Raw genomic sequence first — 24,883 nt, 5'->3', positions numbered from 1 at the left:
GATAGTAGCTGGCACATAGCAGTAAAAGTATGATAAGTTAACGTTTATTGGATCCTTATTACATTCTAGCCAGTGCCCTGATCGAATGGTACTAACTCAATCTCTGCTTATTGAAAATTCGTTTGTTGACTTTTGCCATCCTGGGACGGTTAATGACATCTAGGGAATCTTTGATTGTGTAGGCCCTCTCTGGACATGATCTTAATTCTGCAAAAGCTGCACAACACACAGCAGAGTCTGAGCCCGCGCCAGAGGCTAGTGGAGACTAGGAATCGGCTTGTTCGGCAGCAGGCTGGCCCAGCATTCAGGACGGGCCACCAGTCTCTGGAAGAAAGAGATAGAGTGGTGGACAACCAACAGCACAGTGGAGTGGACCTCAAAACGATACACGTGCCCTTAATTCCAAGCCAAAGGGACTGAGCCCGCTGAGTTCCTTTCCTACTTAAGAGTCTTAAGATATGTTCACAGGTGGGGCCGCTGGTAGACCCAGCCGTAGGTTACTTGGTAGGAGAAACAAGGGAGGCATTGGCATAAACACATACTGCAGAAACTATGCAGTTGGAAACTCTGTAACTAGATAGCCGTAGCGTTTCAGACTGCAACTCCGCGTTCTTTTACACATTAGGGAGGCCCCCACATCTCCCCTGTACCAGCTCAGCCCGTCCAAATACCCTGTCTGGAATAGCAAGCAAAAGAAATCTGGACAGTGCAATAAGCATTTCGAGCAGACAGTAAATATTTGCGAAGTATTTTCTTCAGATGCTGCTAACTTGCAAGAGAAAAGTACTTTTAGAAAAATGTTCAGGCTTAATTGAAAAAGCACACAGTAATCAACTTTTTTTTTTCCCAGCTGGCATAAAACTGTCTTACTGGTAGCCAAATTTGGGATGCCTGAAGACAGACAAATGACTAATACCAGGGCTGTGTGTGGCCAGGACCAAATGTATTTTCTTACCACAAGACCATGTCTGGACTCTCCTTTATAATTACCACACGGCCTACTATAATTGTAAAACTTATATTTACTTCCTGCATTTGACATGTAATTCAGGGTCCCAGGCCGCACCCCGAGCCAGAGTGAAGTCCTCTCTGTTACTTGCTTAAAAGCTGTAAAACCATTATTGTGTGAGGGTGTGTGTGTGTGTGTGTGTGTGTGTGTGTGTGTGTGTGTGTGTGTTACCGTGTCTGTTAAATACATGAAGTACATCCTTGTGAAAAATATGCCCACTCTTGCCTTGTCATATGAAGCACTTTACTAATCAGACGTTTATTGAACACCTACTCCTCCATGCCAAGGACACTTAGACTCTAGGAAACATCAGTGAACAAGACAACAAAGTCCCCGCTTTCCTGGAAGAGAATGGGGGAGGGGGGAGGGACATACCAGAAAGCAGTACTTTGCGGATACGTGCAGTGCATAGTCACAACCGTGTCATGTGACAGAGCACGCTTGGGTGGCCTCTTTTAGCTTGGGACATTAGAGAAGGCCTCTCCAGAGAGATAACATTTAAATTGACATTTTAAAATGACAAGAAGGAGTAGGAAAAGCAAAGATCAGGAGAAGGAACATTCCAGTCAGGTTAGTGTATAGACCCAAAGATGGGAAGGAGTGTGGCATGTTCCAGAAACAGAGAAAAGACCAGTGTGAGTCAAGCGTGGTGGGTGAGAGGGAGACGGGTCAGGGAGGTTGGCTGTGAGCGCCACTCATAAGAAGCGTGCACGGGAGCATTGCGACCCTGGTCAAGGCGGAGATTCTAGGCAGGAGGCTACGGCAGAGGTCTGGGCGGGAGGCCATGGTGGTTTGGACTGGGATGTAGTAGAAATCGAGAGAAGGGGCTAGATTTAGATTTAGGGAGTGGAGTTTAGAACCAGTCAACAGAACTTGCCAATGGTTCAGATGTGAGGAACGAAGGAAAATGAGTCAGTAAGAATAATTCCAGTAGCATCTAGAAGGATGATGGCTGACTGGGGCAGGCCGAAGACACGGCTGCTTAGCTCCTCACTCCCCGTCAGAACTAACCATGAACCCACATCTAGGGGCTCAACAGTGTGCCCTCCCTACCCCCTAACTTTACATCACTAGGGAATATTCATAGACTTTTGGAATTCCTCGATTGTTGACTTAATTACTACTTCAAGCATTTCCACGGCTTCTCTTTCCTTTTCATGTTCATTTTATGACATCCGAAGAAGTCACATTCAAGTTACTACCTCATACCTGGACACATCCCTGCTGGGTACTCTGTCAAAAGTGTTCAGGGTGCCTGGGTAGCTCAGTTGATTAAGCATCTGACTCTTGATTTCGGCTCAGGTCATGATCTCACAGTTTGTGAGTTTGAGCCCTATGTCAGGCTCTGCATTAAAAAAAAAAAAAAATGTTTTTTTTAAGTTTTATCTTTGGATCAGCGAAATCAGTGTGACTGATATTTATTGCCAGATGTGACCTTTTGTTAGCACATTGTAGATCCCGACATTAATATCACTTTCTATAAATAAAGATTTCGGGTGAGGAAACGTTCTATCTCAAGAGAAGTTTAGCTCTTGAGAATCTTTCTCTTTTTAGACTCTCGGGCCGTGGGCTATTACTCACCGCATGGCATTCTTCCTCAGTCTTACTTTTGTTACCTTCTTTCGTGATCACGGATGTTGATAGCCACCTACAGTTTCTGAGTTCCCCACTCAGCCTTCCTTAGTGGTCGGCATTGCATTTGAGTTGTGCTTTCTTGCTTCCTCTACCTTTTGAAATTTAAAAATAGAAAATAGAAAACAAACCCACAGTCTTTCACATTGGCTGAATTCTGTTACTCATCTCACAGATTTTCTGATGAATTCCACAGTATAACATATACGGTCAGAAATCTGTTGTCAGTTCGGAATGAGCCCTGTAAGAAATGGACAAAGAGGGACCTTAATTTTGACTACCCAGCACATAATCAGAAATTGGCCGTAGCTGCCCACAGGAGGAGGCTTTGGAGAGTGAATTAAAGAGACAGAATGTTCTTAGCTCTACTTCTAGACTTTTCTTCTTACTTCTCCAACTTTCCTGAGCCATTGTGAGCAATCACTGGGTTGAGAAAGGACTCCTCTAGGAGTCTAACTCCTGCTCCGTGAATACCAGCAGGTCCTGGGAGACCCAAAAACCCTTCATTGGCCCCATCCCACATCACAGCAAACATACAAAAGCAGGGCAGCCTCCACATTAAATATAATTTTATTGCTGACAAAATTTTTAAAAAAGATTTTCATGGTTTTGCTTTGGAAATAGGTTGGTCACAAATGGCTTATTATTGCCTATTTATCAGAAATTATTTTAGCATACTTGGGAATTATGAAGTTAAAACCTAAATCCAGCCTGCGTATTGCTTCCAAATGAAATATTTTTGACTGCCAAGTCAGCAATTAACGAAGTTAACCTAACATTACATTTTGTAGACCTTTATCATTTATTAATTCAGCTTTGTAGTTAGCCTGTTATGAAGCCAACAAATAGTTTTCAGGGTGTCAGACATTTTTACAGCCCTTGAAAAGTTAGAAGGCCCCGGGCTCCGTACGGTTGAAAATGCTCTGCCCAGGAAGTCCTAAGCTCTGAGATCTCCACTCTTGCCTTCCTCAAGGAATGAGAGCTGCTTTCAGGGACATTTCTCTAGGAAAGTACAAGCTGGCGTACAAATAACAGTAGTCTCCTAAAACAAGGTGAAACCCCTACAAAACAAAAAAAAAAAAAAAAACAGTAACTGGAGGCAGAATCCCTGGGTGGCAGCCATTAGTTCACTGGGTGACCTTGAACAAGCACTCTGTGGCCCGTTTCCTGCCCCCAGTAGTACTTTTCTGGACAGACACTCCATCTGGCAGAGGTAGGAGGCTAGGGCCATCAGTTCTAGGAACTGAACGATGTGCAGGACCATCCTAACCTGAGACAAGGGTTTCCCTCACACCGTGAAAACAAAGCAATTTTCAATGCCGATGTTATTTTGCCAGAATGAAGAAGGAAGGGAAGGAAGAAGAGCGTAAGGATAGGAAAGGGAGCAGGGGTATGGGGGGCAGGGGAGGAGGAAGGAAGGCACCATCAACACTTGTGTTTAAAGAGCTATTGATCTTTGATGTTTGTGCAAAATGACGTCTCCCTTCTCCAGAAAGAAAAGCTTTCACATGAGAGACTGAGTCTCATTATCCTGTTCAGAAGCCATCCAACATCTCAGTGAGGGGCAAGCGTGACGAAATGAACAGAACATAGATTTCAGAATCAAATAAGCTATCCGAAGGCAGCCCTACCAGGCATGTGTTCAGCAGTTCTCAAAGTGTGGGCCAGGGACCCCTAGGGTTCTCTGAGAGCTTTCTGGGTACCCATGAGGTCAAAACTGTCTTCATAATAATACTAAGGTGTCACTTGTCTTTTTCACTATCTTTCCGTAAGTGTATTTTTCCAGAGGCTGCACAACGTGATATCACGACAGACTAGATGCATACACACATATCAAAGGCTAACTATCTTGTCTTAAGCCAAACAGTAAAGATATTTTCAAAAATGTAAAAACCATGCCACCTTTTATCTCTAACCCTTTTTTGGTGTTGTTCCGGAAAATGTAATTACTTAAGTTGTGTTTGCTTAAGTAATCTCTACACCCAACGTGAAGCTCAAACTTATGACCCCAAAATCAAGAGTCACATGCTCCCCCCCCCCCAACTGAGCCAGCCAGCCGCCCCTGGAGTTGCTTTTTGTTTTAATGAATTAATAAATGCATATTTTTTAAACCCTCAGTCTTAATATCTACTATGGCAAATATTGATAACTATAACCCCAAAGAAATGTTGGGGGGTCCTCGATAATTTCTAAAAGTATGAAAGTGTTCTAAGACCAAAAGGTTTGAGAACCCCTGAGCTACCTAGCAGTAGTAACCATTTATTATTGAGTGTCTCCTGTGGCAGGGGCTGTGCAAAGCATACCACATTCTTCGCCTCTTTTAATCTTTTCACCAGAGCCATAAAGTAAAGGCTTTCAAAAAAGATCTTGCCAGCCCAAGGTCCCTCAGCTGGAAGTGCAAGAGATAACCAGGTCCTTCTGACTCCAGAGCCACACTCTTGATTACTGGACAGTACTCCCTCAGAAATTAATTCTCGGTCATTTTGAAAAAGCTATTTCACTGCTCTCAATCTGTTTCCTGATCAAACATGGGCAGAATCCTACCTACCCTGCAGGATTCTTTCAAGAGCAAAAGAGTTAACGTGCATCCAAGTGCCCAGCAGGGTTCCCAGCAGACACTGGGAAACAGTTAACCTCCTTCCTTCCGTTCCTTCCTGTCCTTGGCACACTGTTAGACCAACGAGGCTCAGCGACTTCCCTTTTTCCCTCTAGATGGTCTTCAAGCCGACAGAGAGGTTGATGGGACAGAAGGAGTTGATGAAGATATGATTGTGACCCAGAGCCAGACCAACTTCATCTGCCCCATTACACAGGTACCGTCTCCTCCTCCTTCCCAGAAAGACAAAGAGGCAAAAGACTCCTGTTTGCTTTTTAACTTGATCTTACATCCAAGGTAAGGAGGGACGAAAGGAGAGTGATGAGGTCCAAGAGGATAGGTCCAAGACTTTTCAGGCAACCATGCCCTGAGGGATCAAGGAAGAAATTCTTGACCCATAGGCCAACTGACATCAGAGCCATGCACGGTCTCCCTGCCTTTTCCTCTGTGGCCATCTGCCCTAACAATTATCTAAAGCCATGAGATGGAGAGCTTAAACATAGGAAGCCCCGAGATGAGGAAAAAACAGTGCCAAATAATTCGGTGACTTGGAGAAGTTACTGGAAGTGGCTCATTATCATTCCTAAAAGCTGAATGTCTCCTTGATTGCAGGTGGAAATGAAGAAACCGGTGAAAAATAAAGTGTGTGGCCACACCTATGAAGAGGAAGCCATTGTTCGCATGATTGAGTCCAAGCACAGGCGGAAGAAAAAGGCTTGGTGAGTCGATGCAGGAAGGGAAGTGAGCCTTCCCAGTGGTGGTCAGTCAGAGGTGGTATGCTCACGCTAGAGGAAAAGATACTTAAATGTTCCCCCCCGCTAAAGCCCATTCACCTCCCTCAGAGTATAAACATGGAAGCTGGCTTTCTGGAAAAACAATACATGACGGAAAAATTAGTAGTCTGTTCAGGAAGAAGCTAAAGAAATTTCAGCCACACCTTCGAAACAGGAGAGAAAGGACTCGGGTGGCATGTTCATCATTAAATAATAGGAATTTTTATGAAATTGTGCTATAGCCTGAAAAAAAAAAAACAAAGGAGAACTCTGATACTGAAAGATTTCTTTTTCCCATTCCGTGTATACTCACCCAAGAAAGAATGGCAGTTTTGGGGGGTTTTTTTGTTTGTTTGTTTGTTTTGCATCCTGCACTACAGGTAATTTGTTTAAAATGTTCTGAGATAAGATTTGTATCCAGAGGTCTGAGCAAGATTTAACTCTCAGGGAAAACCTTTCGCATCTTTAATTACTTACATAGCTTCCCAAAAGGTTCAAGTGAATTTTGGGGTCACTTCCGTGAGAATTTTTTTCTTAATTGGGATGTTTGGAGAATCTTCCTCTTACACCTGTTTTATATATATATTTCTACCCCCCACCTGCCCATTCCTACCCCTCTGGCGCTCAACCTGGGAGGACCATGGCTGTGTTCCTGTGACAGTATGGAATCCTGAGTTGGCCCAACTAGCTATAATTCAGTTTGGCATTTCTTGTGCTCTTATCACAGGTTTGTCCTAGGAATGGAATTGCAGGTGTGACCAGGTCTCAGTGGACTTTTGATAACAGTCACTTTGAAGTGTAGCTCCCTTCTCCATCACCCAGAAATTTGCCGGTCCAGACCCAGAATTGGAATTCCCCACCACTCCTCCTGTGGGTGTGGACTCAGAGATAGGGTATTTGAGACTGTACATAATCTTGATGGTCACTAAGTCAAGTCATTTACCCTATTTACTCTAGAAGAATGGCCTACCGGTTGCAAAATTGAGAGCATTCGAGTACATTTTTGAGTCCCAGTCGAGACGTTGTATTTCCCCAGTCAACCTTCCAGATTCCCTGTGAATATAATTTCCTTTTGCTTCTGAAGGTCTGAGCCTTCCCTTTCTGCTGACTTTTTTTCTGTGTTCGTTCTCGGAAAAACAAACTGTTAGTTTGTTAAAATGATAATTGCCAAGAACAGATATTCCCAGATAGTCCCATTTCACAGCTCGTCTGTCTTAAAGTTTGTGATCTTCTTCCCAGGTCAGATGCGGGAAGGGCGGGCACTGATAGCAACGTGCGTTTCTCATGAGCCTCTGGACGGGGATAGTGACTACAAGACCCGGCTCACATTTAAATGGATCTTCTTAATTACCTATTTGACTCTCTAATATCCTTTAGCTTTTTTTTTTTTTTCTTTCGAGGTATACATGCTATTTGAGCACTTGAGTAACACTTGTCATTTAGAAAAGTTTCTTTTTTCTGTCATACCTCTCTATAACAATAGCAGTTAAATCCAAGTGGAAGGAATGCGGGAGAGTTACAGAGAAGGTACTGTTTTGACTGGGCCTTGAAAAAATGAGAAGGATTTCAATTTTGTGTTTTAGTTTATTTTTGAGAGAGAGAGTGTGAGCAGGGGAGGGGCAGAGAGAGGGTGGGGACAGAGGATCCAAAGCAGGCCCAGCCCAGGGCTCGAAGTGTGAGATCGTGAGCTGAGCCAAAGTCAGATGCTCAACCGACTGAGCCACCCAAGCGCCTCAAATGAGAAGGACGTCGGACAGTGGTGAAGAGTCCTTCTAGCCAAGAGGCCTGCCCCGTTCAGAGCCTGTTCTCCTTGGTGATCAGAAGGAGCGGTTGTAGTTACTGTATGTTAGAGGGAAAATAGAAGGATGCCGTGGACAATAACCCTGAGGAGAGTGGTATAAAGATTCCCTTAGAGGCGTCAAAGGTTGGGATTTCATTAGTTTCCTCGTCTATAAATTGGTGGTAATAGTTGTAATGGCCTCACTGGTATGTTTGAAATTTGAGGAAGATCTGCGTGAAGTACTTGAAAGCCCCTGGTCCACGGCAAGACTCGGAAGGCACCATCACCGCCACCACTATCCTTGTTGCTATTATTCTAGAGGCACGAGACAACATTGCAGGGTTTTGAGGGAATGAGGTGAGTCAAGCTGGAGTTTAGGAAGTCACTCCAGTACAGTTCAAGGGATGGGTTAAAAAGGCGTGGGGTAACAATGTCAGTGAGGATGCCTTTGCAGGGGATTAAGTTACGGTGATGGGAGCCTGACTGAGGCAAGAGTCACAGGTATCAGGGAACGAGAATGGGGCCATCATGGAGGCACAGCTGGCAGGATTTGGCAACTGAGAGTCGAAGGGAGGAAGGAGCGGAGGGTGACTGTCGATTCTAAACCCGGTGTCCAGGGGCGCCTGGGTGGCTCAGTCGGTTGAGAGACCGACTTCGGCTCAGGTCGTGATCTCCTGGTTTGTGAGTTCGAGCCCCACGTCGGGCACTGTGCTGACAGCTCAGAGCCTGGAGCCCGCTTCAGATTCTGTGTCTCCCTCTCTCTCTGCGCCTCCCTCACTCATGCTCTGTCTCTCTCTGTCTCAGAAATAAATAAACATTAAAAAATAAAAAATTTAAAAAAATAAATGAATAAACCCGGTGTCCAGAAGCGGTGGAGGGGGCTGGGGGTCATTAGCCAACTGAGAGGGCGGGAGCGCGGAACACATTTAGGAAGGATTGTGAGAGGCACAGTTGGGGGTCATGCTGACCTTGAAGTCCCAGTAACACAGCCATTTGGAAGTGTCCAGGGGGTGCAGAACACGTGGCGTTTTGGACCAAGGAGAGAGCTCTGAGCTCGAGATGTCGTTGTGAGGTTATTGGTACAGAGGAGCCCAACCCCAGAGGGGCAGCTCAGGGCACGTGACAGCTGACTGAGAGCAAGGACAGGACTGTGACCTGGCTCCGGGCAGCGCCAGGCCAGCCCTGCTCTGCCCGCCTCACCCCCCTCAGCACCTGCCTCGGGGCCCCCACATGGACCTTCAGAAAGGCACTTCCCTCATTAATGAAAAGAGAGTCCGAGGAAGAAGACCCCAGTGAAGCCGTCTGAGACGTAGCCAGGATAGAGAGGAAGAAGATGGGGGGGCTGCTTATCGCGGGAGCAGCAGATCACCACTCCCGGGCCTCTTCATCACCTACTCCAGAGCTTCCTGAGTGAGCATGAAGTAGTGTCATTTCCCATGATGCATGTGAGCGTGACGAGCAGTTCTGGGTCCCCTTTGTTTAAAAATGCCTGTGACACATCCAGTTTGAGACATCTCAGTTCTCCCTCCTAGATGGTTCTAGTTTACGTCTTGTTAGACTGCAGTTCCAGTCCATTTCCTTACTGGGCGCCGACTGAAGCTTCCTGTCCATGCTTCAGCCTCTGCAAAGACCCCTCTCCACCGGCTCGAGGAGGAATAAAATTGTGCGACTGTAGCCCTCACGAAATACAGCAGTTAAAACCGTTTCCTGAATAAGTGGGCTGGGTGTGTTCTTACTGACAAAGCCGCCTTGTGAGTCTCATATTAATAACATATTTCCAGTGTTCCACAGTCATTTCTTTTCCTTTTTTGTGAAAGAGCAGGAACTGTGTTTAACAAACAGTCACACTGAACAGCATGTAGAATAAAACCAAATTGACTGGGACTGTGTCGTTGAAGGGCCTCTCTCTCTCTCTCTCCATTGGCCCACGGGGCATTTCGCCTCCCAGGGCCTCAATTTCTTCACCTGCAGAGTAGAAATGACAGTAACGTCTCATGGAATTTTAGGATTAAAGAAGCAGCGGAGAAATTCCAGTCTAGATCTGGACCAGGACGTTTCTTGGCAGTGGAGAAGCAAACCACTTAAGAGAAGGCTCCTTTTGAACTGCAGAACGCTAAACAAACAGCAGTCAGGTTATAAAGGTCGAGAACGTCCGTGTTATTACTTACCTCACTGCTCGGTGACACATTATTTGAGACTCAGAGGATGTAGGACAGAGCTACTCGGCGTGTTTAGGTATGATGGGAATCCATCCCACTCAGACTTCCAGAGATATCCATAGACCTCTTGTAGAGCTGAATTGGACCCTGGAATTCTCAGGACCCAGATCCAAGAGCTCACAAGACTCAGAATCTTGTACCTTTGAGCTGAGACTGAGGCCAGGGTTCCCTGCCGCCTTCTGGGACCCCTGAGACCCGTGCTCTGTTTGTTCAGTAGACACTTGCACGTTTGCCCACTGCTCTGTGGCGTCTTCTGCCCTCAGTAACCTGAGTTCAGGACCCAGCCTCTCCTGTGAGGCCGGTAGGTCTGACTTCTGCACAGCAATGACGCGAGAACTTGGGATTGGGTATTGCCACACTTGGCTTGCTCACCAGGATGTCCTGGGGATTAATAAACTAATGCTTCTGTAGAGTGTTATTTCTCCAGAGAAGGAGTGCCCTGATTCAGTATCATGTCATTATGGCCTCATCTTACCCTTTGTAGCTAAAAAACTTGTGTTTGTTTATTCGAGATGGGGTGAGAAACAAGGTTCTCCCCCAGCTCCTGCATCATCCCTGAGCCCTCATTCATGCTGGGTGGAGTGCCCTCGTTCATCCTGCCACAGCGCCCCGTGCACCGTGGCCCGCCCGTGGCCCGCCAGCATCGTCAGTGGGCTACCTCCTCTCCACGGGCTTCTTGGGAGCTGAAGCCATGGACGAGGGCAGAAACCGTGTGGCATCTGAGCCAGTTCCATAACCCTCATCATACATTATCCTACTTACCTCTCACGGGGACCCTACGTTCTGTCTCATCTTCATGGAAGAAGAAACTGGGGCACAGGAAGTAAAGCCACTTGCCCAGAGGGTCACAGCCAGGAGACTCGAGCCCACGTCTCTTTCACTCTTGAGCCTGTATTTGTATCAAGAGGCCATCAGTTCCCCCTTGGGAGGGCTTTTTGGTTAATGCCTCTGTGCCCAGAGTCGATCCCCTCAGTGAGGTCAGAATTCTGTTTGACCTAGGTCACCCTGGGCTCCATCCTTTGTCCTTTGAGAAGAATGTGCCTGCGGGCTCAGCAGTGAGCGTGCAGTTGACCCCATCAGACGTTCTCAGAGTCCTCGCACTCCCCCACAGGGCCCCTGATGTCACCAGAAGTCCTCCCCACCTCAGCCTCCCCTTCCCCCTCCACGCTTATTCATCATCTGGCTGTAGGTGCTAGAGATTCGGTTCTAGGAAGTGGGAAGAAACCCAGGCCCACCGTGACAGTATGTGTCCACCAGGCTGGTCAGTATGAAGCGAGGGTGTCCCCGGCACATGTCGTCTGAGTGTGTCGTGAAAGTGTCTATATCCTCGTAATCTCAGCTGTTGGCTGTCACAGTTGACGAAGCAGTTCACTTTGGGAAACCAGTGTGAGACCTTTCTCAAGTGCCCCCAGTCCTTACTCTAACACAGACCCAAGTCTCCAGAAGGAGGCATCCCTGGGCAGATCACCCCGGTCCTCTGTCCTGTGAGGGCCTTTTTATAGTCACGTTTTAGCGCACGTACCTGCCCCTGCGGGGCTCATTTCAGTATTTTTAAAAATAAATATTGTTAGCAAGCATATTGTCCATTACACTTCTTTGTCCCTTCTTATATAAAGACACCTTGGTCCATAAGGCACAAGCCCAGAAGATGTTTCTCCTTCACGTTGAAAAGCTGGGCTTCCTACCACTGGACAGATGAGTTCCCGCAATCAACTTTCTTCCCCTTCTGGTTTATGTCTTTCGTCTTGTATTTGTTATTTTTGCTCTTGTCTTGTAACTGTTATTTCGTGTCTTAATATACCTGTGCTTTTCGGAGAGTTGTCTCAGGCCACTGGGCTGGAGCTCTGTGTGGGCAGGAACCTACATTTGTATTTCACAGTTGGGTGCTTAGAACCTAGCACAGGACGGACCACACAGAAGGTCAAATGCATGCACGAATGTGCGGCATGCATACAGTAGGTGTATGCAAGAGACCGAGAGATCAGCAAGTTTAAAATGTATGGAAGAGAGGTGCCTGGGTGGCTCAGTTGGTTGCGTGTCCAGCTGTTGATTTCGGCTCAGGTCATGATCCCAGGATGGTGGGTGGGATTTTCTCTCTCCCCGCCTCTGCCCCTCTACCCCACTCGCTTGCTCGCTCGCTCTCTAAAATAAAAAATAAATTTAAAATCAATTTTAAAAAAAGAAAAATGTATCAGAAGTATGATGATCAGGGATGCTAGGCACCGAGTTGCCTTTAGCCCTGGGAAATAGGAATCCTGCCCCCCACTTCAGATCTGAGGGAATAGAGGCTCAGAATGCTAGTAGATGTTGGCCAAATTCAAAACCGGGTCACCCTAAGTCCAGACAGAAGAAACCAGGTGACTTCATGCAGCCCACTGCCCCCAGAGGAGACCACATCTAAACACAGCCATGGCGTCAAGCACCTCCCCCTCCGTGGGTGACTCACGCGCTGATTTCTTCAGCCACAGCTTTTCCCCTGAGTCTCCACCAACCCACGCAGTCTCCCTCCGGGAGGGACTAGGGCATTTCGGAGGGAATATATGCCAACCGGGGTCTCCTAGATCCATCCCCATCCCCAGCCTGGTTTTCCAGTTGTTCTCTTTAGAGATAAAGGGCACCACCAGTTACCCATGGGGCAGGGGAGGGGGGCAGACTCTGACGAAGCTCAGCCCTTCTTTTCCCTTACGCTCTGCCTCTGACCCAACAGCGAGTCCTACAGGTTCTGTGTCCACTTCTGCCCTGAAGCTGGCCACTGCCACCAGCCTCGGCCACACCGCCCTCTCGCCCGGACTGCCCAGGGCCCTCCTGTTTTCCTGCTTCCACTCTGCTTGTCTTCTGCATTAAGCAGCCAGAGCCATGCTTTCTAAACTTAAACCAAGTGGCATCCCTCCCCGATCTCAAACTCTCAAATTCTCTTCATATTTAACATAAAATCTAGGGGCGCCTGGTCTGACTTCGGCCCAGGTCACGATCTCACAGTTTGTGGGTTCGAGCCCCGCGTCAGGCTCTGTGCTGACAGCTCGGAGCCTGGAACCTGCTTCCAGGTCTGTGTCTCCTTCTCTCTGCCCCTCCCCCACTTGTACTCGTGTGCTCTCTGTCTCTCTCTCTCTCTCTCTCTCTCTCTCTCTCTCTTCCCCGCCCCCGTGTCTCAAAAGTAAACGTTTTTTAAAAATACATAAAAAATAAAATCCAAAGGCCCCCTGACCCTCCGACCTCCTCTCCAAATGCCCTCCCTCTAGCCCTGGGTGTTTCAGCCATATTGACCTTGCTTTTTCACTCCAGGCCACCAAGCTGCTGCCTCCTAGGCTCCTGCCTCTGCCTGGGCCACACACAGCACTTGTTCTCGATAAGACCTGCTCAGTGAGGCTTGCCCTGACCCAGCTAGAGAAGCCTCACCCCGCACTCTCCCCTTGACCTTGCTTCCTTTCCTTCAGAGCACTTAACGTGAATAAACGTATAGCCAGCACTCTTTGGTGACTTATCGGTTATCTGTGTCCCCACTGGAAGGTGGGCCCTGCTTGGCCATGGCCTATGCCCCCAGCACCTGGCTTGGCTCCAGTAGGCACTCGGGGAATAAATGAGTGAGTTTGCGTCAGTCCTAATTTCTCAGACATGCTCCTTTGGGGTAAAATGTCTTCACTGAAATACTCGTATGTGAGAGAAGCTCATGCTGAAGGCCTCAAGTTAAGTGATCTTCTTATCCTTTCCAGTTGCCCCAAAATTGGCTGTAGCCACACAGATGTGAGAATGTCAGACCTCATCCAGGATGAAGCACTTAGAAGGGCCATCGAGAGCCACAACAAGAAGAAAACTCGTCACTCCGAGTAGGACAAACACACCTCCCTACAGGGATGTCTGCAGCCTACCTCCTACCCCAGCCATCTGGAGAGAGCGGTGCTTGTCCGAGCCCTTCGACTGGCTGCAAAGTATACTTTGTTGGGGTAAAACTCGAAGGTTTTAAGTGTAATCGGAAGCATTTTTCTATGTCACAACAAAACTTCAAGCATATTATATTGTTTATTTTTGAGTGTCCTATAATTTGAAATAAACCTTTGGTTACCTGCGGCGTGCCCTGTCCGTGCACCCCCCGGTGTGTAAACTTCCAATGGTGCAGGCATGGTGGGGCCAGGCCTTTCTATTCCTAATATTTCCAACTGTTTTTTTATTATAGTTTTAACTGAACAACGTCTTTCAAAGGATATTGACGTGGAAACGTGTAGAAACATCCCAGGTGCAAGCATTTTCTATCAGCATCATAAATAACAGCCTGAGGTTATAAAGCAAATTTACTTTGTCTACGGACAGTTCCAAATATGTAAATGCTTTTATTTGTCATTCTGACCAGCCCAGAACGCTCCGGTAACAGGCTTATCAGGGCAATGGTAGTTGATGCCCTTAATGGAAACTTCGCCACAGCCCTCTGAGAGCCTAAAGTGTCGTCAGAAGCAACCACATCCTGACCGTCTCTGCCTCGCTTGGTGGCTCTCATGCCCCTGGGCCTTGGGGTTTTCAACCATGAAGTGGAGATGTGAAGCGAAATGTTCTCTGGTGTCCCTTTGGCCCTGAAAGTCTGTGGACTGAGGAGGACCGGCCAGGTCTTTAAATTGAATGTCTTGGGATATATTCGAATTGTGTGAAGAGTGCTAATCTATTAATAATTTCCATAGCAACCTTTTATCAACCAGATACACAAGGAAACCGAGAAACGTTAACAATTGCTAACATTTTTTGGGCACTTACTGTGTTCCAGGTGCTGTTCCAAGTTGACATATCTATGTTCACTCCTGTAGTCTTCACTGCCTGATGAGAGAGGTACACTTACTGTTCCCACTTTACAGATAAGTCCAACGAGGCACAGAGAGGTGAAGGAGCCCGTGGAAGGCCACAGAGCTCCTAAGTGGCTGAGCTGGGACAAGACCTCAGGTAGCCCTAGTCCCAGAGTCTGAATTCTTAATCCTGTACTCTCCTCCTCCCTATTGGTTTATTTAGATCTAAAAATCTATTCAAAGACCACATTTAAAACATGAAGCTTCTGTAAATAAACAAGCATATCCATGCATGTATGCAAAGAGGTGCATTAGCCGGAGTTAACGTCTACTAGACAGCGAAGGCCATAAAATAACGCATAGTTGAGTTTAAATGCCTAGTCTAAATGGCAGAGTTAATTTTGAAAACACGTTCATGGAATTCAGAAAGGAGGATGACATTCGGTTGTCTACAAACCAAGTCAATTTGAATTTCTCAAGCTGCTTCGTCTGAATCAGACTTCCTGAGGAAATGATTATGTTTTAAGCCAGAACAAACAGACTTTTCATGGAATGTGGTTCTTTTGTGAAATACTTTGTTTCCTAAACAGATAGCGACAAGCATGAAATACTTGCCCAAGATTTGATTTGTGTTTTCCCCGACTCTTTCTAAAGAGAATTCCAGAATATTGGTGTGGACACCAGTATCCGTTCGAAAAATGCCAAATAACACCATTCCGCTGTGGAAGAGGTGCAGCCTTTCGTATCTTGTGAGGTTTTTTCCCTTCTTTTTTAGTCTTCAGAAGCTATGTTTCATGAATTTGTCTAGCCAATTAAACAATTTGAAGTTTTATATAGAATTTATTTTCATCTTTGAAGATTTGCCATTTGGTTGTCCTAACATATTTGTTACAAGCGTTTTCCAAAAAAAGTGAAACCTTTTCTTCAATGAACTCGTATTGCTCGTTAAAAGGGGAGCAGCTCTAGTCGAGAGGAGTTTCTATCCCCTTCTGCCAGGGCGGCCCCAGAGTCCTGTGTGAGATCACCCAAGGCCCCGCAGGTGACATTTGAAAACCCTACAAGACATTGTAGCTAAATCAATTTTTTCCCGTATGTGACATTTCAGACTTAGACCACTGTATGCACATGGCATCTTTTTAAAAATGCTAGTTCCTTGGGGCACCTGGGTGGCTCAGTCGATTAAGCGCCCGGCTTTGGCTCAGGTCATACATAATCTTGCAGTGCATGAGTTCGAGCCCCGTGTCGGGCTCTGTGCTGGAAACTCAGAGCCTGGAGCCTGCCTCAGATTCTGTGTCTCGTCTCCCTCTCTCTCTGCCCCTCCCCCACTCGCACACGCTCTCTCTCTTTCTCTCTCTCAAAAATAAATAAACATTTCAAAAAAGACTTTTTTTAAATGCTAGTTCCTCGAGGGGCGCCTGGGTGGCTCGGTCGGTTGAGCGTCCGACTTCAGCTCGGGTCATGATCTCACAGTCTGTGAGTTCGAGCCCCATGTCGGGGTCTGCGCTGACAGCTCAGAGCCTGGAGCCTGCTTCGGAGTCCGTGTCTCCCTCTCTCTCTGTCCCTCCCCTGCTCATGCTCTGTCTCCCTCGGTCTCAAAAATAAATAAAAACATTAAAAAATTTTTGTTTTAAATAAATAAATAAATAAAAATAACAATAAATTCTAGTTCCTCGAAAGTAACTTCCAGTGAAGTTTAAAACATTTCCACACACTCCAAAAGATAAGACAGTTTATCCTTTACCTTATGTAGAACTTCAAACACGGGGTGTCCGGCTTAAGGCAGCTCCCAGTGAGTGTGGCTTCCTGCCCACCAGTCGCCTCCTGAAAGTTCACGCGAGGACAGGAGGAGGAAGCCCCGAGGCCACCGTGGACTCATCTCTGGCTACACCGCAGGCTCAGGTCTAAGTACCTCAAATGTATCACCTAAGTTAATCCTCCCCACAATCCCAGGAGGTTGTTATCACCCCTGTTTCACAGATGGGGAGACCAAGGCTCAGAGTCATGAGGTCATTTGCCCAAGGTCACTCGCTTGTGCGTGGAAGAGCCCACATTGGACTGGAACGGTGAGTGCAGAAGCAGCCCTCTGACACGCGAGGCCGTTTGCCCCCCGGGGCTGCGGAGAACACATACGTGATCAGACCTGCGCATCTGCCCCACCTTCCTTATTCCCAGTTCTGAGACCACCGTTTCCCAGGCTCACAGACTCCGTCATCCCCGGGCAGACCCCCCAAGTCTGGGCGCTCCCTCTGTGTTTCACGCTCAGACCGTTCTCTGACCTCCCGTCTGCCCCCTCGCCATATTAATCTGCTAGAACACCGAGGGGACGATCTCACATCCTACTCAAAAACGTTCATTCCTTTCCTACAGAGTGGAGTTCAGGCCCGGCACTCAGGATTCGGCCACAGACCAGCTCCCCCCTGTTGCCTCAGTATCCCCTGGGCTCCCCAGCACTCTGGTTCTCCTCTCTTGACGGCAGGTTTCCTCTGGGAGCGGCTCACCCCAGTACTCCCGCCTGGCACATACAGGCGACCTTGGGTGAGTCACTGTCCCTCCAGGCCTTAGAGTTTGCGGGTGAACTGAAAGATTTGGGCTTCTCCCCAAGGTTTCCATAAACTCTTAAGATTCTGTGTCATGTGTTCAGTGAACAGGTCCTAAGGGAGTATAAGCCCTTTTGAAGGAAAACAGGCTGATACGGAAATTAGTATATATTTGAACCAAACGTGCACGTCGCCTCTTCAACTGCTCATTCAACAAATACTCTTGAAGGCCCGCTCTGTGCCATGTTTTGTGTTAGCCTCTGGATACAAAAATCTCCCCTCCGGAGGGGGCTTAATGTCTAGTTGAGGAAGACGGATATTTGAAAAATAAATCCCATAAGAGGTCATGTGAGCACCGTGTATAGACGATGGTGGCACAGACAAAGGAAACAGAGGAAAATTGTCGAGTAACCAAACACTAGGAAACCGGGTACCAAGACTCAGACCAAGTTAAGGAGTCTGTGAAACGCGTTTGGGAGGATGGGGAGTGAATCGTGAGGGTGTTGTCGGAAACTTGTTGCGTTTGGGAGATCTGCCTGCCGGCTTGTGTCCGACTCCGAAGAAGGGACTCACTTCTGAAAGGAAAGCAGTTACAACAGCAGACGGAGGAGCCCTCCTACCTCACTTGGGGAGATGGGAATCGGTGCAGCCACTTTGAAAAGTCTGGCTTTTTGAAAAGGTGTTAAACATGGGGCTCAGTCAGTTCAGCATCTGGCTCTTGATCATCCTCTCAGGTCATCATCTCACGGTTCGTGGGTTCGAGCCCCACATCGGGCTCTGTGCTGAACAGTGTGGAGCCTGCTCGGGATTCTCTGTCTCCCTCTCTCTCTGCTCCTCCCCCACTCTCTCTCTCTTCCTCTCTCTCTCTCTCTCTCTCTCTCTGTCTCTCAAAAATAAACACACACCTTTTAAAAAAGGTGTTAAACATAAACTTATTGCACAACCCAGCAAATCTACCCTTAGTTATCTACCCAAGAGAAGTAAAAAATGTTTGCACAAAGACTCGTGTGTGAACGTTCATAAGTAATATGATTTATAATCGCGAAAAAAGTGGAAACAATCCAACTGTCCAGCTGGTGAGTGTATAAACAAAAGCAGGAATGGCCACGGTCGGATACTACCTGGAGATAGCCGGAGTGGAGAACTTACGAGCTCATACTATCCTGTGGGACTGAGCATTACATTACGTGGAAGAAGCCAGGCACAAAGATCATGTAGTGTATGAATTAATTTCATTAAATGAAGTGACCAGAAAAGGGGTGCCTGGGTGGCTCAGTCAGTTGAGCGTCTGACTTCAGCTCAGGTCATGATCTCGCCGTTCGTGAGTTCGAACCCCGCATCGGGCTCTCTGCTGTCATTTCGGAGCCCCCTTTGGATCCTCTGTCCCCCTCTCTCTCTGTCTTCTCCACTCCCAACCCCTGATTGCACAGGCGCGGGCGCACTCTCCCTCAAAAATAAATAAGCATTTTAGAAAAAAGAAGAAAAGCAATGTCCAGGAAAGACAAATCCATAGGGACGGAAAGTAGATTCGTGGTGGCCTGGGGCTGGGGATGGAAATGGAGAGTAACTTGCACAAGGGATGGCTTTGAGGTGAAGGACGTGTTCTGAAACTGGATTGCACACCTCGAGATTTTCTAAAAGTCACTGAATTCAACTCTTCCAACAGTGAATTTTATGGCATATAAATGTTCCAAACCAGCTGAGTGGAGATTGCTTTACAGGTCAGGGAGGAGAGCGCTTTCTTCATGATCATTTGGAACTAGCCAGCAGCTATAAGAAGCTATTGGTGCCCTGAATTCAACCGGGAAATCAAGGCTGAAGAAACACAGGATTAAAACTAGTAGTTACTAGGGGCGCCTGGGAGGCTCGTCAGTTAAGCGCCGACTTCTGCTCAGGTTGTGATCTCATGGTTCGTGAGTTCGAGCCCCGAGTTAGGCTCTGTGCTACTAGAGCCTCTCCCTCAAAATAAACTTTAAAAAAAAAAAAAGTAGCAATTACTAAGGAACTGTTAAGGGTTAACGAGAAGCTAAGACTACTGACCGATAGCCCTAAGGAGCTTAATTTTACCTATTTCTATTTCTTTATGTCCCTATTGTGTAGGTATCTTATATGCATTGATCACTAATAGTAACCAATAGTTCTAATCAACGGCTTTATTTTATGCAAAAAGGTGATTTTATTAAAGCACGGTGATAGGACCCTTGGGCAGAGAGCTGCACTGGAGTCCTGAGGAGCGACTGATTATATCCTTTTAGGTTTGGCGGGGAGGGGCGGTTAGAGATAAAGTTAGTTTTTAAGGGATTTCTGTATGCTGAAAGCAGGGTCTCACAGGACCTGAAGATTTAACTGTTGACAAGATAAGGTTGCTTTTAGTTTTTAAAGGAAGTGTACGCATTAAGGCACACACATAAAGGTCTTGGGGAATGTTACCCCCTGCAGGCGTCTGACATCTGTCAGTGGGCTGCAGGCTGTAAGGAAATTTAATTTAAGCTACATTTTTCTTGCCTTTGTTTCCCTCATCATTTTCCCCCCTGAGCGATTTTGATCCTTAAATCTTTAAGGTTGTTGAAAGAGGAAGGTCTCATCTCCCGTAGCTTCTTCCGGCTAGATAGGGGCGTAGAGACGTCCCTACTTATGGGTCAAGGTTGGTCAGTTGAGAATTTAATAGGAGTTAGGAAAGCCTCAGGCAGCTGTATCTAGAGCTGATAACATATGGGAGTTTTCTCGAGCAGAAAGGATCATCTGTTGGCTTGAAGTTGCGGCAGTGAAGGAGTGGAGAGACCAGGGAGAAAACAGCAAAACATGTTAAATTAACCAAAAGAAGAAGCCCAAATCTGTCCTTTGACAGTTGACAAAAACCTTCCTTTAGTCCAGGAGTTTAACCAATTATTAAAGGGAGAGGGGGATCATTTAAAGCACCAATACGAGTACTTCTCAACTAGAGACTCAGAAAGATTTTTGCGGTAACCTGGAACGTATACACAGCATTTTGTTTTTATGAGAGCACAAGTTCTACCTTGTGCAGCAGTGAAAACACCTGATGCCATTTTAGTTTGTAAAATTATTTCGTGCATTCGAGTTATGTTAGTGTTTAATAATATAATGTTATTTTGAGAGTCTTTTAAGGCCTCGATTGTATAGTGGGTGGTGTTAACCATTGTATAGACTCTGTTTTGCTTAGTAAGCCGTCAGGTAATTAACAAGAGGTACTTTTATAGAAACAAGAAAACTGTAGGTTAATGGTTAGAGCAGGTTACAAACCCAGTGCTGCCAGGGAGAAGATATTTAGATGTCTGCCTTGACGCCTCTTCAGATGGGAGTGGGAACAGGCAGTGGGAATCAGATGGGTTTTTCAGATTTGGAACTCAAATGTCTGTGTCCTCTTGAATGACCCAGAGGACAACAGGCACAACCATTTTCTCTACATGAGTTTTTGTGACGATTTCTCTGAAGCTTACCTCGAGTCGTGTAGTTTGGGCAAGCAACAAACCTTTAAAGACCACCAGAAGTAGCATTTAACATCCATAAAGGTGCGTTGATGAAACAGAATTTTTCTCTCGAATAGCCTTCATTTCCAGAGATAGCCCAATCAAGACTAATTTGTTTGTAGATCAAGTCCAGTTTTAACACACTTGGCCCAATTGTTTACATAAGCTCAGCCAGAACAGCGATTGGTCACGTAGATCTTTGAAAATTTGTTTTGCTGGAACTTTTTACAAGGAATCTAGATTGAACTTTTAGTAGCCTCTCCAGGCCCAGAAGCCAGGCCAAGTACTTGCCAACAGACTTGCCTGCAACACCTGTCAATTTGGGCGAATTCCTCTTCACGAGGTCCCCAAGATATCCTGAGGTTCCTGCACCTGCCGGGAAGGGACATTCTGTGCTCACCTGGAGAGGATGCTGGGAACTCCGTAAGTGACGTATCCGGCCAACATTTCCAGGGGGCCTTATTGGCTTCATGCTTCATAAAGTCAACCTTAGAATTCCTTACAACTGTTTGGTCTTATCTGAGTCTCTGAATGTCGGTCTCAAATACGACATTCCAGTCAAAGCCTTGGTAAAATAACCAGTGTTTCCAACGGTGTCCTGTTACAAGGAGAACAGAGTCTTACTGAATCTATGCAAATAACTGCCATGAAAAGAAAGGTTACTTACTGAGAGCTTTTGAATTTCAGAGGGTTCAGGTAGAGACTACTCTTTTTTTTTTTTTTTTTTTTTTAAGTATAATGGAGTAAAAGTTCTGGCCATTTCTGTTCTCTGTTCATCCTGCTGTTGGGAAGGAAAAAATTCAGTCCCTAAAGATGACCTCGTAATCATTCAGCGGATGGCAGAATGACCCAATGTAACGATGCCATAAACATTTCTGGTCACAGAAAGGAACATTGAGTGGGGATTTTTTTTTTAATTTTTTAATGTTTATTTATTTTTGAGAGAGAGAGCATGAGCAGGGGAGGAGCAGAGAAAGACTGGGAGACACAGAATCGGAAGCAGATTTCAGACTCCCAGCTGTCAGCACAGAGCCCAGCGCGGGGCTCCAACCTATGAACAGCGAGATCGTGACCTGAGCCAAAGTCAGACACTTAAACAACGGAGTCAACCACTTAACCCAGGCACCCTGAGTGGGAATTTTTTTAGTGAGCAAATACAGAACTGGTTTTAAAACAAAAAGAAAAAGCAAGATACAATTTTGAAAGGAAGCAACCCAAGGATGGCCATCCTTCGTTGTAAACGGAATACAAACCAGAAGTGCAGGCCATTAAAACGGAGTCCGTATGCTGCTGGAATGTATGAGAAAGGTTGTCACTCACCGGCCATTAGGCTCTGCATGGGAGCCCCCAGCTGAGTTTCTAGGCTACTTTTAGTCACCACAGTTCACAAAGAACACAGAGACTCTGATTAGTCTCTGATTAGAGAACAGCAAAAACCAGGCTAAGGATGATGAAACATGGGTGTTATGCAGAAAGGATTTGGAATGTTGTTGCCACAGAGAAAAAAAAACTGAGGCTTCTGTTTTGTACCAAACAGGGGACTTTGTGAGGAATACGCTCCAAGACAATTGACACTAAGTGCTACGAGAGGGCCAATGAAAGGATCTTCAATACTCAGAAGAAAAAGTACTGTTACATCTTAGCACAAGACTCTCATTCGGGAAGCCATGGGCCCCCAGGGGACTGTGGATAAAATTCAGAAGGTTTATGAATCAGTACGGGGGGGGAAAAATTACATCTTTACTTTTACTAATCTCTAATCGGAACTTAGCATTTCCTGCAATTATAAACTGCAGTATAATTAACAGTCCCTGTGACTTTATCACCAATAAAAATGATAACTATTTTCCTGTTGCATTGCTGTTGCTATAAAGGTAAATTTACACTCACCTCTTGAACTACTAAGTTCCGTTCTGGCAGTGATGGACAAACAGGCATGGGATTTGCCCTCTCATCTTTTACAGCTAAAAATCTGGACAACATCTATGATTTTTCAGATGTTGGACAACAGGACATTGGACACTGCCCTTGCTTACTGCCTAGAGAGTCCCTGGGCCCCCTCAGAGAGAGGGGGATCCAGCAGGAGCCCTGGTGGTCAGTCTTTATTGAGGAGACAGAGCTGAAGGTTCAGGGAGGGCAAGCAGCTAGAATTTGCAGAGCAGAGGACTGGAAAGGAGACAGCTGCCCAGAGAGGGAGCTCTGGAGATGTTCAGAGGGTCCCCCTGGAGTCCTCAGCTAAGCCATCATCAGCTTGTGCCAGTGAAGAAGCTACCTGGGGTGGGGAAAGAACCTCCCAGAAGATCGGAGAGAACACACATCTGAACTCACACAGGCCTGAGAATGTTCCTTCTCCCACTGGCCAGAGTGGGGCAAAGTTAGCCCTGGACTACAGGATGTTCTCCTCCTATGTAATGATGCTTCTTCAAAGCAAGTTTCAAAAGCAAGGGTAGGCAAGTTTTTATGGGAAGGGCCAGCCATTAAATATTCTTAGCTTTGCAGGACATCTGTTCCTTGTTGGAGCTACTTAACTGTGCCGTGGCAGCATGGAGGTATAGCACCGACAGGACGTGAATGAATGACGGTGGCTGTGTTCCCATAAAACTGTGTTTACAGACACTGCAACTTGACTCTAATTTTCACATGCCGCAAAATATTATTCTTTTTCCCAACACCCTTCACCAAAATGAAAGATAAGAGCCTAGATCATGGAAATGATTCTCTGCCAGATGGAGGAGTAATGCTATGAGTAAATATTCAAGGTCTGTTGGTTAAGCACCCGACTCTCGATCTCGGCTCAGGTCATGATCTCATGGTTCATGAGTTGGAGCCCCACGTTGGGCTGTGTGCTGATGGCACAGAGCCTGCTTGGGACTCTGGCTCTCCTTCTCTCTGCCCCTCCCCTGCTTGTGTGCTCTCTCTCTCTCTCTCTCTCTCTCTCTCTCAAAATATATAAATAAATAAAATAAAAAAGAATGGAAAGAAAAGACTAAGGTTGGTTGAAATACAATACGGCACAAGCATGGAACCTTCCGGAACAGGATGCTTTGGCACCCATGGGCTGGGTGATGGTGGTGAGAGCTCCCTTGTACTTTATTTCTGTTCTCCTACCACATGAGGTACTTTCTACCTCATGATTTATTATGGGTACGTCATCTCCCTCCCTTGGCCGTGTTCTCTTGAGGGTGGGGTCCACAGCTGAATCATGTGTATTTCCTATGCACCAAGGTTTGTCAAAGTAAGATCCAGGAGCCCCTTTATCAGACACTCTGAAGAGCTTGCTAAAATGCAGATGCCCAGGCCCCACTCTAGACCACTGAGTCAGAATCCTGGGAGGCAGGCCCTGCAATCTGCATTTTAACAAGTGTTTTGGTGGATTCTGAATCACACTCCATGTGGAGACCGTATGCACCTGACACGCAAAGTTATTAATGTTGAGTTGATAAAGCCAAACAGAACACACACACACACACACACACACACACACACACACACGAGTTACAGCTATCTAAACACCACACTTTTGTGTCAAAAGCTCCAAAAAGACTGTAGGTAAATACAGAAAGTTTTACATCTTTTTCTTTCTTAATGTTTATTTTATTTTTGAGAGAGAGAAACATAGCATGAGCAGGGGAGGAGCAGAGAGAGGGAGACACAGAGACGCAGAATCCGAAGCAGGCTCCAGGCTCTGAGCTGTCAGCACAGAGCCTGATGTGGAACTCAAACCCACAAACCTCAAGATCGTGACCTGAGCCAAATTTAGACACTTAACAGCTGAGCCACCCAGGCGCCCCAGTCTTTCTTTTCTTTTGAAACAATAGTCTGGGGGCGCCTGGGTAGCTCAGTCGGTTGAGCGTCCGACTTCAGCTCAGGTCATGATCTCACATTCCGTGAGTTCGAGCCCCGCGTCAGGCTCTGTGCTGACAGCTCAGAGCCTGGAGCCTGCTTCAGATTCTGCATCTCCCCCTCTCTCTGCCCCTCCCCTGCTCACACTCTGTCTCTGTCTCAAAAATAAATAAAAACATTAAAAACATTTTTTTTAATAAATAAATAAATAAACAATAGTCTGATGAGTAGAAAGCCTTG

General features: G+C 46.4%; 1 protein-coding gene across 2 annotated transcripts in view; it reads left to right on the top strand.

Annotated features, from left to right (window-relative positions):
* The window catches only part of NSMCE2 (NSE2 SUMO ligase component of SMC5/6 complex), a 217,202-nt gene extending 203,129 nt beyond the window's left edge, over window positions 1-14,073 (top strand). For both annotated transcript variants that reach the window (XM_086695873.1, XM_025922826.2), the window contains 3 exons: window positions 5,354-5,454; window positions 5,850-5,956; window positions 13,720-14,073. In XM_086695873.1, coding sequence (XP_086551999.1) covers window positions 5,354-5,454; window positions 5,850-5,956; window positions 13,720-13,837 — 326 coding nt within the window. In that variant the 3' untranslated portion in view covers window positions 13,838-14,073. The remainder of the gene's footprint in view (window positions 1-5,353; window positions 5,455-5,849; window positions 5,957-13,719) is intronic.
* The last annotated feature ends 10,810 nt before the right edge of the window (window positions 14,074-24,883 follow it).

The sequence above is a fragment of the Puma concolor genome, chromosome F2 (assembly GCF_028749965.1).
Source record: "Puma concolor isolate L17-30 chromosome F2, mPumCon1.1.hap2, whole genome shotgun sequence".
Taxonomy (NCBI): domain Eukaryota; kingdom Metazoa; phylum Chordata; class Mammalia; order Carnivora; family Felidae; genus Puma; species Puma concolor.
The sequence above is the reverse complement of the archived record's forward strand: the minus strand, read 5'-3'. Positions and strand labels throughout refer to the sequence as shown.